Below are 14813 nucleotides of genomic sequence, written 5' to 3'. Positions count from 1 at the left end.
ACCACACTGAGAAACATAAAATGGTGCCCTCTTTCCTTTGCTTTCTAGCACTTGTTGATTGCATGGAAATTTGAATTCAGTTGCCTGTCTCATCCACCAACAATATTTTCAGACCATTTCTGATTTTGAACATGGACTTTTAAAAGTTTTAGATCAAATTAGAATGTTATTCCTAAATGGTTAAAACTTTTTAAACCAATAGTTAAATTCAGTTGTTATGAGATTTGAAGGGGAATGATATAAGAAAGTTCATCCCAATACTAAATTGACCATAAACTCAAATCTAAGTCAAACAAGGCGCAGTCAGAAAAGAAGAGGATTTGAGTTCTGAAACTGCCTAGCCATTTGAATCTTTAAAAATTGCTTTACTCTTATCTATGTAATAGGTAAGGCACTTCATAGTTATGTTGAGTTTTAAATGAAATAATGCTATAAAGTGTGTTATATAATAGTGGCTCTTGATAAATGTTGGTTCTCCTTTCCTTGGTCAATTTATCTTAAGATTCATAATGCTAAATAAAGTTCGGTTTCAGTTCATATAAGTTTGAATGAAACTTCATTTTCATAGATTAAGATTTTTTAAAATGTCAAATGCATTTACTTCCCTTTTTGTGTATGTGTATCTTGGCCTGTCAATGACCAAATATAGGCTGTGTTTCTCTGATTTATTCATTGAAGTCTTCACCATCAATTCATATTAATCATTTTTCTAGCTAAAATCTTCTTTTATTATGAAAGCATCAATAGCCATCAGCACATGAGGGTCAGTTTCCACTGGAGGGGAAAGTTAACATCCCATGACAGCTAGGATCTCACATTCTTTAAAGTTAGACCTGGTTCAAATCCTGTCTCTAGGCATAATACATGTGTTAATGTGGGTGAGTTATTTAATAACTTTTATTCTTAGTATTCTTCATCTCTACAACAGGAGTGAATTGCTCCTAACTCATAGGTTATTGTAAAGATTAGGTTATGCATTAAAAGAGTATCTGGTTAAGAATATAATAAATGCTACGGTTATTATATAGCAGTATCTCACACCTAGTTTAATTTCCTAGTCTAAGCCACAAAACATAAATATTTTGACTAGTGTAGTATTCACCAACACTTCTTAGGTCACTCTGTTTAGTGCAAATGATTATTTACAGACACTTCTGTACACCCAATCTTGACTAATAAACATCTGTACTTTAGTTTTCAAGACTTCACCTCTTCCCACATAGATCCTATATAAACAGCAAAAAAAAGAGAGGAACCTGCTAGTTTACATTGGGGGTGGTGGTGGAAAGAATGCAACTCAAATACTTTTGTCCAAGGAGTTCAATGAATACAATGGATTTTTCTTCCCACTCTTTAAACACTCCTCAGATTCCCCCTTTTTCTTTCCTTGTTCAAGGCCATACTTAATGTTGCAGGGTCATGGAAAAGCAAAGAAAATAATATGAATTCATATTAGCATGAGGATTCAGAGAATCCAGAGAAGTGGTTCTCTAGTTTTTTCAATTATTTCAGTACAACAGTGAAAAATATTCAAAGAATAATTAATGAAGTAGTTATGAAATTATTATACAAAAAAATACTTAGAGAAAAAGAAGGCATTGCGTTAAATTTCTCTGGGTATCTTTTTGTTTCCTCAAACACTTTTCTAAATTCTGAGCAGGTGAGCAAAGCTATTTTGATTAAGTGTTCAAAAATGTATAGGTGGCATTTTAAAGCTAGCTCATGGTTTGACAGAGGGAAACCATGGTGTTGGGAGACTGAATTTCGGATCCCTTATGTACCGTTAGTAAGTCACTTAAGGGCTCTAGATCTATCTCCTCACTGTAGCAAAATATAAGATTAGGACCTCAGGGCAGATTCTAAATCTGTTTTTGCCATTTGGACAAGTTAAACAGTTTCTCTAAACTGCAGTTTTCTCATCTGTATATTGGGGAGAATAATAATCCCTTACAGGGCCCTTCTGGGCTTTAATGAGATAATTCATATAAAAGGCTTAGTACAACATCTGACACATTGTACGTCCTTAATAAAGTTTGTGCAGTTTGTGCATTCGCTAGTATGCTGGGGTCCCTTAAATGATAATTTAAAGCACTTTCTAAGGATGGCATTATGGTAAAAGGGAACATGCACTTGTTTAGGTAGGCCCAAGATAGCATGGGTTCCTTGTAGTCTCTGTTCCTTTTTATTTCTGTAACTTGGGAAAGCCACCTCATTGACCTGAGCTCCTGTTTCAACTGATAACATAACTTGGATCATAATTCTCCTTCTTTACATCACTGTACGGTATGGCATGATTGTGGTACATAGGTTCTCAGGACTTCCTGCCTTTCATATCTCTCATTCAGTTGATGTAGGTCTTGGGTCAGACAGGCCATACCTTATGTAACTGCTACTATCAGGAAAAGGGTAACAATTTACAACAATTAGTTTAATGATGTTGTTTCCAGAAAGGCATTGTGGTAAATAGTGAAGTTTCTGTATTGGATTATAGAAAGCTTATTAGCATAAGCTCTGAGATCTTTGAATATTCCAGAGCAAGAGCGATGATAAGAATAATGTAATTTGATCACTTAAAGTAAAACAAACAGAATATTACACCTGATGTTTAGGTGGGATAGAGTCAAAATACTAGACTAGCTATCAATTTTTATAAACCTAAGTCAGAAAGTACCAGCAAACAAATGTGTCCATTATAATACAAGTAAAAATGAAGATGTAAAGACAAGAGCCATTCTTTTTATGAAAGTCATGTGGGAGAGTCCTTGTAGGAGGGCTGACATGACAGAGAAAAGGAAGGCGTTGAAATCCACAGATACTATACAAAAGCCCAAGAATAGCTATGGAGAGATAAAGAAGAGCAAAGGATCGAGAAACCTTCCTGCTTTCCTGTTTCTTAATTATTCACCTTTTTTCTTTCCTTCCAGATTCACTCTTTCACTCTATCCTCATTTTATCATCATTTCATCGATGAGTAGTTTTCTCATTGGTATCCTGCACTCACTCTGTCCCACCTCTTATCTACTCACTCACTCTCAGCACATTAGTCTTGGCAAGCCTCTCATTTAACATTATTTCACTGTTCTGATCTCACTCCATTCCAGGCCCTAGTGACCAAGCTCCTTCTGACCAACTCCACTGAACTTTCTAGTGCTGCCCACAGGCCTCCTCATCTCCCCTTTCCCTGGGGTCTCCCCCTCACTGGCAGTGTGGCCTAAAGCAAGCCATTTAGCCCATAGGAGCCACACTGTTTCCCTTCTTTAGACTTGACCTATTAATAACTGCTCTATCCACTTCTATCACATGGTCAAGTTCAAGCAGATTCTGAAATTTCTTTCTAAGCCATATGTGCTATAGGGGAAGGGTGTAGGATAAGAGGAGACGTGTTGACTTTAGGGTCAGACAGATTTGAAATCAAATGCAAGTTCTACTACTTCTTAGAGCAGTGACCTTGAACAAGTAGTTTAACCCCTGTGAGCTTTGATTTCTTTACATGTAGAGGAGGGAAAATAATACCTATTTCATAGGGTTAATTGTGGTAATATATATAAAGTTATTAGCACATTTATATGTGGTAACACATGTAAAATTACTAGTACATTCGTAAGTCGGTTCCCTTTTCTCCTTACTCACTCTACTTCCATCCTCCCAACTTCAGTTTCAAACACCTGGTCATGGTATCAGAGCCAACCTTTCCTGTTAATTATTTGTTTAATTCCTACATTTCCCTAAAGACCTAACCTCCCCAACCATTTTAGGGATAAGACCCTGCAATGAGTTTATTCCCTGTGCAGCAACATCTGGGGATATGGCTATTTTGTGACATTCTCTAATGGTTGCCCACCTCTGTGACTGGGCAATGAACTCCTTACATATCTTTAGCAACTCCCCAGAGTGGTGGCTTCTAGAATTAGCAGCAGATTCAGACAGGCCTGACCTGGGAAGTCATTGCCTCCAACGATGTGACCCAGAGGGAACACTAGGAGGGGATAGAGGTCAGATTTTTCAAATCTGTCTTTTCCATGCTAGGGAAACTCAGTGGTGGCACCATAACTGATGGGCAGAGACACGGGCAGGTTCTCTGGTATCCCTCCTTTGGATCAGGAAGCAGTGAAAAGGGACCGGTAGACACAGACCTTGCCTCCCAGTCACCCACATAGAAAGGCTGGTGATGTCCCTAAACACATAGGTAGACTTTCAAGGAGCAGACAGCAGTGGTAGAACTTGTAGAGACAAATGCCTATGAATTGAAATTCTATTCTGTTCACAGCAACTTTTATTAAAAATGAGACCCCATTTATGTTCCAACCCTTGAGAATGAATTTGAATTTCTGAAGCTAACTCTCTTTAAAATCTACAAGCTGGAAATAAATCCATGTAAAGGATAAACTACATAATCAATACCTTCAAAGAAAAAAACTAAAATTAGAATAATAGCATGATTCTATTAACATCAACAAAAGCAAAATACTACTGGGAATGACTTGTCAATCTAAAGAAATTCCCTACAAATTCCATCAAAATGCAAAAGAGGATAGGATTTGAGATAATAAGTAGGACAATCCACTAGGCAGTGAAGTTCCACATAAGTACCCTTGACATTTTCTCTTCAGTTGCACAAAATTGGAACTGATATTATGTCTTTAGGTGCTATATACAAAAGAATTCTACCCAAGTTTCTCACCATGAGGTGTAAATTATTCATGAAAAATGAAGATGTACTAGATTACAACATTTACATAACTTAGCTTTTCCTTGGAGAATCTGCAAATATACTTATTAATTAAACCTCATGGTTATCCTGCAAAGCATATGCTTCTGAAGCAGGAAAATAAAAGGCTTATTGTCTTCTTATTTTCTGATATCCTGAACAGAGAAAATAATTTGCTTCTATATGGCTATTGTAGATCCAGGTCCACCTAAGACACACGGAGTACCCCCCCTCCCCAATCCATGACATTTTTTGTTGTTGCTTATTTGGCCATATCAGAAAATCAGCATTCCAGTGTCACAGCCACATTGCACTTTATCGTGTATTTCAGAATAGAGACCTGGCAGAAGTTTACTCTTCCTACACTGGGGCCTTGCAGAACTAAAGCTTTTCCTGTAAAAAAAAAATACAGGCCCCAAAATGGGTCAAGTGGCGAATAGTGGGGAATGTTTAATGCCTCCTACATTTGCCTGCATATAGTCAAGACAGATGGCATTGAATAATGGAGGTTTTATAAAACCCTTGAGATGAGTGATGATCTTAACCTCTCTAGTTTTCTTGGTAATTATAGGTTGACTTATATACCCAAGAACCTATATACAAATAGCTTTGAAGTTGTGTAAGGGAAAAAGTAAAGTTTGATGCTTTTAAGCTTTACTTGTCCCTCTTTAGTATTTTATAGCAGGCCAGAGAAAGCATGATATATAACTTTGGTCACATGTAATTATTTTAGTTTTTTGTTAAGAAGATACTGCAGAAACTGATTATCAAATATAGTAAATGACATTAGGCATGTCTGGGATATGGGATTTTCTGATTTATTAATATTCTAATAATAGAAGATTATTGTATGTTTATATGATACCCTGTGAGCTAGTTTCAATAAACTCTTCCTAAGTTCATCCTCTGTTGAATGGACTTAATCTTTGGGGGAGGTTTTAGGAGATGGGACAAGACCTCTAGGTCATAATTTTAAACATGAATCATCACTGTTGGGAGGTGTGATTCAGTGTTGGTTAGCATACTGCCAGAAATATAATTTGATTTCATCCACTTTGAAGGCACTGCTTGGGGTGCTCCATAAAAAAGATTCCTAACATCCAATTCGTAAGAAATTTTCTTCTTAGCATGAACTTGTGAACCAGAATGAATTAGATGAATAATTGCCCTTACTTTCTGCATAGCTCTAACTGCGGGACATGGACAATATGTATTCACTCCGTATCAAAACGGTACTTTCTTCTAAGTAAAATCCTGGGAGGACGTTGAGGCTTTGTAGCTCAGAGGTCTCATTTAGGTAGGAAGGGGGAGCTTCAGGTAAGGTGTGTGCGTCCTGGAGGTATTTGACCAACGAGCCCACCAAGCTGCTGCCCTTGAAAACATTGAGTTCAGGTTCTACAGAGGCAACTTCCTGTGGCTAATCTTTCATGTCAGTCTAAATCTCTTTTGCTGCCATGTGACACCTATTTGAATAGCTTTTAAATGTTTCTCTGTGGCTAAAAGTAACCCTGTCTATGTAATGAGCAAAAGCAAGACAAAGTAGGCCACTTGCCAGCTGCCACTGTCTCGGTTTAGGCTCTTGTCAAAACCTCTTAATGATCTCTGCAGACTCTCCTGCCTCTAATCCATCTGTTCACCTTTCCTAGAGTTCTGTTTCTGTCCCTGTCCTGCTTGAAACCCTTCAGTGGCAAATTAAAGGCTGACCTTTAATTTGGCATTCAAGTTCCTGCACAATTGGAATCAAACCTGTTTTGTAACCCATTCCACAAACTGCTGCTCTGACCAATCAGATTGTTAGTTCTCCAGCTAAACTTTCTAAGTCCCACCTTTGTACATGTGCATTTGTTTTTCTTTCTATTTAATGATGATGCTTTAAGGGACATGCAGAGAAAGTCTTTATAGAATTCAGAGGACAGAAAAAAGTACTTTCAAGTTGGGGGCTCAGAGAAAGATTCAGAATATAAATTGTATTTTAATTGGGACTTTAAGATATTAGATAAGTTGAATATCCTCTTATACAAATGAAGAAATTAAGACAGCATATATTAATTTGGAAATTATCTTCTCTCCAACTGAAATAGACACAGTTTTGAAATAGAAAAATACTAAAGCAATTACATCATAGATGACTATGATAATTATTCTATAGAAATTAGGCTTTATTCTTAGTTAAGCACATCAGTGGGTTTCTTTAGCATGAATCACTCATAGACTTTACTCTTTGCCTCTGCCAATCATCTAAAAAATAGCTTAGTAACAAGAGGAATAAGGAAAGGAAGTGATGGTATCAGGTAAATCAGTCAATTTCAGCCCACTAACAAAGGGCCAGAACGTGTAAATCTGTAGATGCCTATATCGAAACAAATTTAAATTTAGAGGGCACATTAAAAGTGGTAGAGGTAAACACTTTTGTGTACGAATTAACTACTTTTAATATTATAAGAAATTTTGTTTAATAAAATGTGAGTATAGGTTAAGATTCCTTGAATTATTATGATAATTTTCAGTATATTTACTGAATATACTGTCACATAGAGTTGGTGACATCAACTATTTGGTTTCTAAGGATGAACTGGCTATTACATGAGCAGCTTGAGGCTGTATTGAAATTAAGTACATCTCCCCAGCTTAGAAGATACCTTAGTTGAGCTGAATTGCAGGACTCCTTCATTTTACCCCTTGGCAATAATGTTTGTTGCTAGTGGGTCTCACTCAAAAGGTAGTTACATATTGTAGAAGAAGCAACTATATCATCATAATTATGGAAAGAGGCAGCATGGCGTGATGATTAAGAGCAAGGACTCTGGAGCCAGATTGCCTGGGTTTAAATTCCAACAAGATGGTAAACGTTTGCTTCGGTTTTTCCATTGGTAAATGGGGATGATGATAAATAACTGTAACATCTCATAAGGCTGTTGTAAAGATTAAGTGATTTCCTATATCCATATCTGTATCTTCTCTCTTATATAATATACAATATAGTATATGATATATAAAAACATGTAACATCATATGAGGGAACCATTTAGAATAGTGGTTGACACTCAACAAATGGTATGTAAATAATAATAATAAGATTTGTTATAACTTGTATATTAAACCACAAGCCCTCAATGGAAACTTGTATTTCTGTTTATAGATCTACTCCCAGAGCTAAACAACCAAAATATTATTTTATATTTCCCAAATGTATCTGAATTTTGCCTTTATTTAATTTCAAATCACAATCCTAAACTCAGTTAAAACTTTGACAATATCTTGATTAAGCATTGAGAATGGAATTTAGAGATTTGTTCCTTGTTCAACTTGGCTTACCATATGACTTTAGCCAGACCTTAATCATATATAAAGGAATGATGAACCCAAAGAGCTCTCAGGGGATGTTTTAATCTGTTATAATTCTTCTATGAAGGACTTGTATCTTAATTACAAATACCTGTGAGATTTGAAATATTTGAACTGACAGTCTGAATTTATCACCTTAAATGAAACACTGTCAAAACCCTACTAACACATTTTGTATTACAGACCAATCATTCAATGAAGAAAAAGATGGCAGGAAGTTTATCATTCACCAGAGTGTGAAATAATTGGCACCACTTTCCAATCTGTTTGTGTTTATGATATTTTACTTTGGACCTAGAATAGTCATGGAATCATGGATTATATTTTAAGATTACAGGTTATGAAAATCTTTGAATCTTAGAGCCTGAAGGGACTTCAAAGGCCATCCAATTCTATTCTTCTTTTACAAATGAGGAAACTGAGATTCATTAAATTTAAATGATTCATACAATCCACATGGATATGATTTAATTGTGTCTAAAGGATGAAATCTTAGTAAGATGATAACTTTTCATTTTGCAGTTGTCAGAGTTTCCTATTCTTGGACACCAAAGAATTCCCAAGTTCTTTCTTTTTTTTTACATGGGCAGGCACCGGGAATCGAACCTGGGTTCTCTGGCATGGCAGGCAAGAACTCTGCTGCTGAGCCACCGTGGCCCACCCTCCCAAGTTCTTTTGTAGCTGTTTTGCTCACTGAAATTTGTTGAAAACACACTAAGCACATCATATCTGAAAATTTATGTTTACTATTATTTATTTTTCTTTGATTTTAGGTGCTAGCAGACCTTCGTCAAGAGCTCTTAAAGTATTTCTCTTCTTTATCATCTAGGTGCAGTCCAGTAACAATTATATCTGCAAGTTATATACTGCCAAACACTGAATCTGGGATTCTGGAAGCTACTGTCAGGTAACCCCTTAATTAACTTCTTTGGATTAAATTAAAGTTAAACTTGTTAGTTCTTCTACCAGTCACCTTCTGCTTTAAAATGATTTACCTTAGCTTTGGAATATTCTCTGCTTCCTACCCCTGCCTCCCTGTACACATACACAAACACACATATGTATGCAATCTTTCAAACTTCTTCCTACCAAAAACTTTAAATCTGCACTCTAATTTTATTGATTAAAACTTCTTATAATATTAAATAATTAGGTAATCTGAACCAAGATAATCAAATAATCATTAGGCTGGAGTATATATTAATTACATGACCAAATGTTCATCATAAATAAAGGAATCTATCCTTAAAGAATTATTTCTTAAAGAAATATATAAAGTGCTTCTTTATCTTGGTTCCCTTTCGTTTCCTAGGAAGGATCTCTTTGTGTCAAAAGTGCTTGAAATTTAGATAAAATTCCATTTTAACAAATACTATTATGCTGTATTTCATATTTGTTTTCTTATGAAGGGACTTAGTAAAAAAAAAAAGTGTGGAAAGTCACATAAACATGGTTCAAGGAAGCAGGATTTAGAAACAAAAGAAACAGATGTCCAGCTTCCTTTTTAAGAATGAGCAATGAAAAGAGGTGCTTTAAACCTAAAAATGGTAGAAAGCAGTTTCCTTCCCTTCCCCCCATTCCATGATTTAAAAATATATATATATACATTTGTATTTTTTCAGTAAAGGAACTTATCACCTACTGTTCTTTGTTATATTTGTTTGGGAGTTGAGGTGATTTTCCTTAGAGGGTGAGGTGACGTTTTTAAGATAGGGAGCGAATAGCTAAATAAGTGTTAATGGTTTATATTTTCCTCAGAGCCACTTGTTTGGCCTGTCTTCCCTCCTTTCCTCACTCTTCCCTGCTTTATCACAATACAGAGAACATCTTAGGGGCTGTCATGGGATTTTACTTTCATTCCTGCACGCTAGTATTCTCACACCTATCTTTTGAGGATGATCCCTACAGCACTGGAATTGTTCATCTGCTTCAATGTGGAAAGAAGTGTGAAGCAGCCCTCCCAACCTGCAGAAAGCAGTTTGGAATCTGTCATTTGTGCCCTGATACTTGATTTTTTTTCTCTCCAATTTCTCCTATTAGCTTGGATCTTTCCTCCAGCTTCTTCCTATAATATCCTTGTGCACCTTTTACCAGCACAGTTGATTTTATTTTTTAAGTAAACCAAAAATGAAACAAAAAGTGTTCTTCTCTGTAGGGAGGGCATGCACAAAAATTGTTTTTCTAGGCAAACTGGGAGATGATGCCCATTCATTCTTTCACTCTGCTTGCGACCAGGAGCACATGTTTGCAAGGGGGTTGGCCCAGGCTAGGGTACAGTCAGCCTGTGTCCACAGAGCAGAAGAAAGCGAAACGGCCCCTAGCTAGGAAAGGGAACATCCAGGGTCTTATTGGCACATGCAGTAAAACCAACAGAGTTAAAAGTCCCTAATCACTTATATCCAGTTTCTGTGAACCCCGTGGCATAACACTCTTTTTCTAGTATGGTTTGGCTCTTACAGCAGTGTCCACGCAGACGGTAAAGTGGGAACCAAGTGAGTTTTGGAGCCCATATACCAAGGTGAACTATTAATAAGAATTATTCCGACCTCAAATTAACACTAAGGGAAAAGGGAGAATTTTACTAAGAGGAGAATTTTTCCCTCAACCACGGACGATAGGGTCTGAATGGACTGAATCAAAATATACAGCCAGTTTGGAAGCACCAGGGATGTGCTTTTACAATTTTTATGTAGCAATTCACAAACCACTGGATAGGTAATGCTGTACTAAAAGGGATTTAAGCCTGTCAGGTTAATTACACAATATTAGGTACGAAAACAAACAGTGCAACACAAAACATAGCTACATCATTATTTGCAGTAAATGTTAACTCTAAATAAGTGCAACCTGTCCATAAATGCTTGCTATAAACTAATTAAAAAAAATAAAATTTGATGGATAAACATGAAAAAAAAATTCTCACCGAGAATTTTTTTTTTAAATATCAGCACTCATTTAGAGTTTGGGATTTGTGAAAGAAAGCTTTAAAAGGAGCAAACCTGATTGGCTGTGGCTGTTGCTGCGAAGGGGACACTTGTTGCAGGAGTTGTTGCTGCAGAGACAGTGGCGGACGTAGCGCTGTGCATCATGGGTACTTTCAGGAGGGGAACCATGGGAGCAATGAACAGGAGGGTGTAGCATTATGGTAAGAGAAGTGGTATTTTGGCATGGTGAATATCAGAGCAGCAAGCCATCATGGGTTAAACCAGCAGATGGCATGCAATCACAATGCAAAGCAAGGAAGCATGGGAGAGAAATAAAAAAGGGAAAATAGCTTATTACAAGTACAATTAAAGGAAGTTTTAAAACATAATCAGTGATTCCCAGAAAGGCCAAAGCAGATTACTTTGGTTGATGTATTTATAAACATTTTATTTCTAACAATCGATCATTCCAAATGGAGAGTATATAGTGTATGTAATCGTGGTTGTTTCTTTAAAAACATGAAATAAATAACGTCCAAGGAAGTAAAACCATATGATAGTCATTTTAAGTCACAAGTCTAAAACAGCAAATGCTCACTATGTAGGCCTGATTTGAGAAATAACATTCTTAGGAATTAATTGTGGCTACATTATAATTATTTTTCCAATTTGGGACTGCTTATCTGAACTGGAATTGCTGTGGATTATGGTTCATTTTGGTCAATAAACAGTAGGACAAAAATCAGGGCCTTGATGCAAATTCTAAAGCACTTACTATGAATAGCCAGACCGATTTCTGCCAATGTTTATCTTTCTTTATTCTAAATGGAAGTAATCTATGTGTCCTAAAGACAGACTTTAAGTTTATACTGAAGCATTGAAATGTGTATGGATAACTATATTATTATTAAAATTTAACATTTAAGGGAAGGCTAAGGTAGCAATAATCATCACAAATGCATCAGCACTTAAATTTTTTAAAAAAGTAAGGCAGTTCAGATATTTGGTTCAAAAATACATCCATTTATAATTTTTTAAAAGAAGTACTTCTGGGAAACTCTGATAACTCTAACACACAGCAAAGAGGAGATAAGGCACACCACTATGAAACTTTAAAACATTGATGAAATTAGCCTGCCTCTCTGATAAAGTATGCTTTTTCTCTTATGCTAAACCATATAAAATATAAAGATAAACAAAATACAGATCATTAAAAAAAACAGACTAGTACTCGTGGCTTCATGTTTTTGTAGTGGTTGCTCTAGCACAGGAGGTCACATTAAAATAGTCAGTTTCTTAAAAATGCAAATACATTCGAAAGAACCTATAGTTAACTCTAAAGCCAAATAAGCCTTCAGATCTACCATTTCCTAAAGCATTTCTACCATCTCTGAAATAAATTTCCAGCAAGTGAAGGTATTGTATATAATATTAAAGACAAATAAAAAAAGGTTGAAACCTACCAATACTGGTAGCGGGTGTCATGCACAAAACTGACCCTGCATGTCATGCAATGGTAGGTGGAAAAAAGTGAATAAAGGGAAAGAAACAGGTTAGCGGTTTAGAGTTAACATTCAAAGTGAGATTGAAGCACAACCAGAAATAAGTAGGGTTAGTTAACACATTCTTTTAGGATCATTCACATTTTCCATACTAATACAAATATATCTGACTTATTTTAAGCCAAATATTATTCAAAGTTCACTTCCTAGACAATTTTTCACACTCTCTATTCAGATACATTGACATGATTCTAATAAGAATGGCATTTGATCATTTGATAATGCTGTGTTGTCTTTTCCTCTAAGATCTCAAAGTATTTTACAGGCATTATCAAGTTAATGCTCCAAGAGAGGAAGCGGGTATTTTACAGATGAAAAATCTGAGGCATAGTAACTCCTCCAAGGTCATGCATAAGTATAAGTCAAGGGTAAGGCTAGAAATAGAATTCCATTTCTAAATCCAGGTCAGGTTTTATATTTACTAAATTACAGTGATTTTATTGCATTATAAATTTGCTTTTTTTTTTGTTTCCTGTTTCATATCAACAACAATATGTAAAAACAAAACAGTAATTAAGATTCCATATCTTCCAAATCAAATGCTTGAGAGTCAGTGAATTTTAGAATATTGCTTGAGAGTGCAATTATGTAGGAGTCTGAGGTTCGTGTAGAATAACCCAGATAATTATGTGATTTATTTTCAGCTACTAGATTCATTACAATAAAGGAGAGGTGACTAGCAATAGAGTCTAAATAGCACAGCAGCAAAATATTGCAGCATTGGGGTTGAATTGGGACAAAGCTAGGGATTTCTGTCGTGGCTGCTACAAGGGGATCCCTAAGGGATGCCTTTGGCAAGACTCTTAGAAAATTGCAAGTTGCTGTTTATGTGGGACACGGAGGGTATGGAGGAGAGATTTCAGCCCTTTCAGAATAGTTGCCTTACCTGAGGGTGAGCTTATTAATGTACTTGAATCAGAAAATCTAATCATGAATACTAATGCACGTTATGGAAGACTAAAAAAGAACTGTATAGAAAGCTTTGAAGAATTATCTGCTTCTGGTCTAGCTCTTAATAGAATGAAAATCAAGGTAATATATGGATTCAAAATAACTGAAAATTGGATTTCTTGTTGGTGCCAGATAATTAAGTTTTAAGGAATGCAGGCCTACCTGCTTGGGGTTTTAGAACTGCCTTCTGAGAGACGAGATGCAGAATCTGAGATATATAGGTCTTTATTTTCTCTGCTGAACAAGTCATCCCTGAGGGAAACTTCTTGTCTGGACTACATTTGATCCAGCTAACATTATTATCTGGTCAGAAAGGGGAGTTACTTAATTGTGTTAACTATTGAATTCTTCTCTTCAACAAACTTGTGCTGATATATCCAATTTAAAGCACACACACAAACATACACCTCAAAATCCCTCTCATGACATCATATTTTTCTCTAATTTTCCCTATTTAATTTCTATCTAATTTTCCCACTATCGAATTTCTGGAAAGTTAACTAACATGGATTTTCACTTCATTACCCACATTCGCTCTTCAATCCTCTCTAATTTGGCTTTTATTCTCGTCTCTCCATTTAAATTGCTAATGTCACCAAAGAACACCGTATTGCTGAAACCAAGTAGAGATTCTTCCATCTTCATGTGACTGTTCCTGAGTCTCCTTAGCATTAGCAGTTGGCCTCTCCTTACATAATAAATCATTTTCTTCTCTTGGATTCTCTGATAACACACACGCACACACATTTTTCTGGCAGCTCCTTTTAGCTCCTTAGCTGGATGCTCTTCCTTCTCTGAACTCTACTGCGGATTTTTAGGGTTCAGTTCTAGATCATTTTAATCTATTCTATACTTTTTCTGGCATATCATTCAATCCAGGGGTTTAAATACTATCTATGAGCTCATGTCTTCCAGATTTATGTATCTTGTCCTGATCTCTCCTTTGAACTCCAAATTATTTTATCTAACTGTTCAGCTGACTTCTGTACTTGAATGTCTCACAAATTTAACAAGTCTAACTTTCATCCTTTCTACAGAAATCTGTTTTTCTACATCAGCAAATACTAGAGGGACCTAACCATAAACTCTAGTAGTGCTAGCCTAAACTGAAAGCTATGTTGATACCACTTTCTGTCATTAAATTCCCCGGGTCCAACTCACCAATAGGAAAAAGCAATTCTGCTGCTAAAATGCACCTTACATTTGCCCATCATATCTATCATCACTTCTCAACTCCTGGTCACCAATTATCTCTAGCCTTGGCTCTGTATCAACGTCCTACTGGTTTTCCTGCTTCTACTCTAAGTCCATCCTCTTTCTATT

The 14813-nt window shown here is 36.0% G+C and overlaps 1 protein-coding gene across 7 annotated transcripts in view; it reads right to left on the bottom strand.

Moving 5' to 3' along the window:
• The window catches only part of MBNL2 (muscleblind like splicing regulator 2), a 158001-nt gene that overhangs the window by 14455 nt on the left and 128733 nt on the right, over positions 1 to 14813 (bottom strand). For 3 of the 7 annotated variants that reach the window (XM_077158545.1, XM_077158544.1, XM_077158549.1), the window contains 2 exons: positions 12441 to 12476; positions 11053 to 11147 (listed from right to left, as the gene is read on the bottom strand). The exons of 2 other annotated variants lie outside the window; for them this stretch is intronic. In XM_077158545.1, the coding sequence (XP_077014660.1) occupies positions 11053 to 11147; positions 12441 to 12476 (131 nt within the window). The remainder of the gene's footprint in view (positions 1 to 11052; positions 11148 to 12440; positions 12477 to 14813) is intronic. 2 more of the 7 variants (XM_077158548.1, XM_077158551.1) reach the window with 1 other exon arrangement.

The sequence above is a fragment of the Tamandua tetradactyla genome, chromosome 4, assembly GCF_023851605.1.
Source record: "Tamandua tetradactyla isolate mTamTet1 chromosome 4, mTamTet1.pri, whole genome shotgun sequence".
In the NCBI taxonomy this organism is placed as follows: Eukaryota; Metazoa; Chordata; class Mammalia; order Pilosa; family Myrmecophagidae; genus Tamandua; species Tamandua tetradactyla.
The sequence above is the reverse complement of the archived record's forward strand: the minus strand, read 5'-3'. Positions and strand labels throughout refer to the sequence as shown.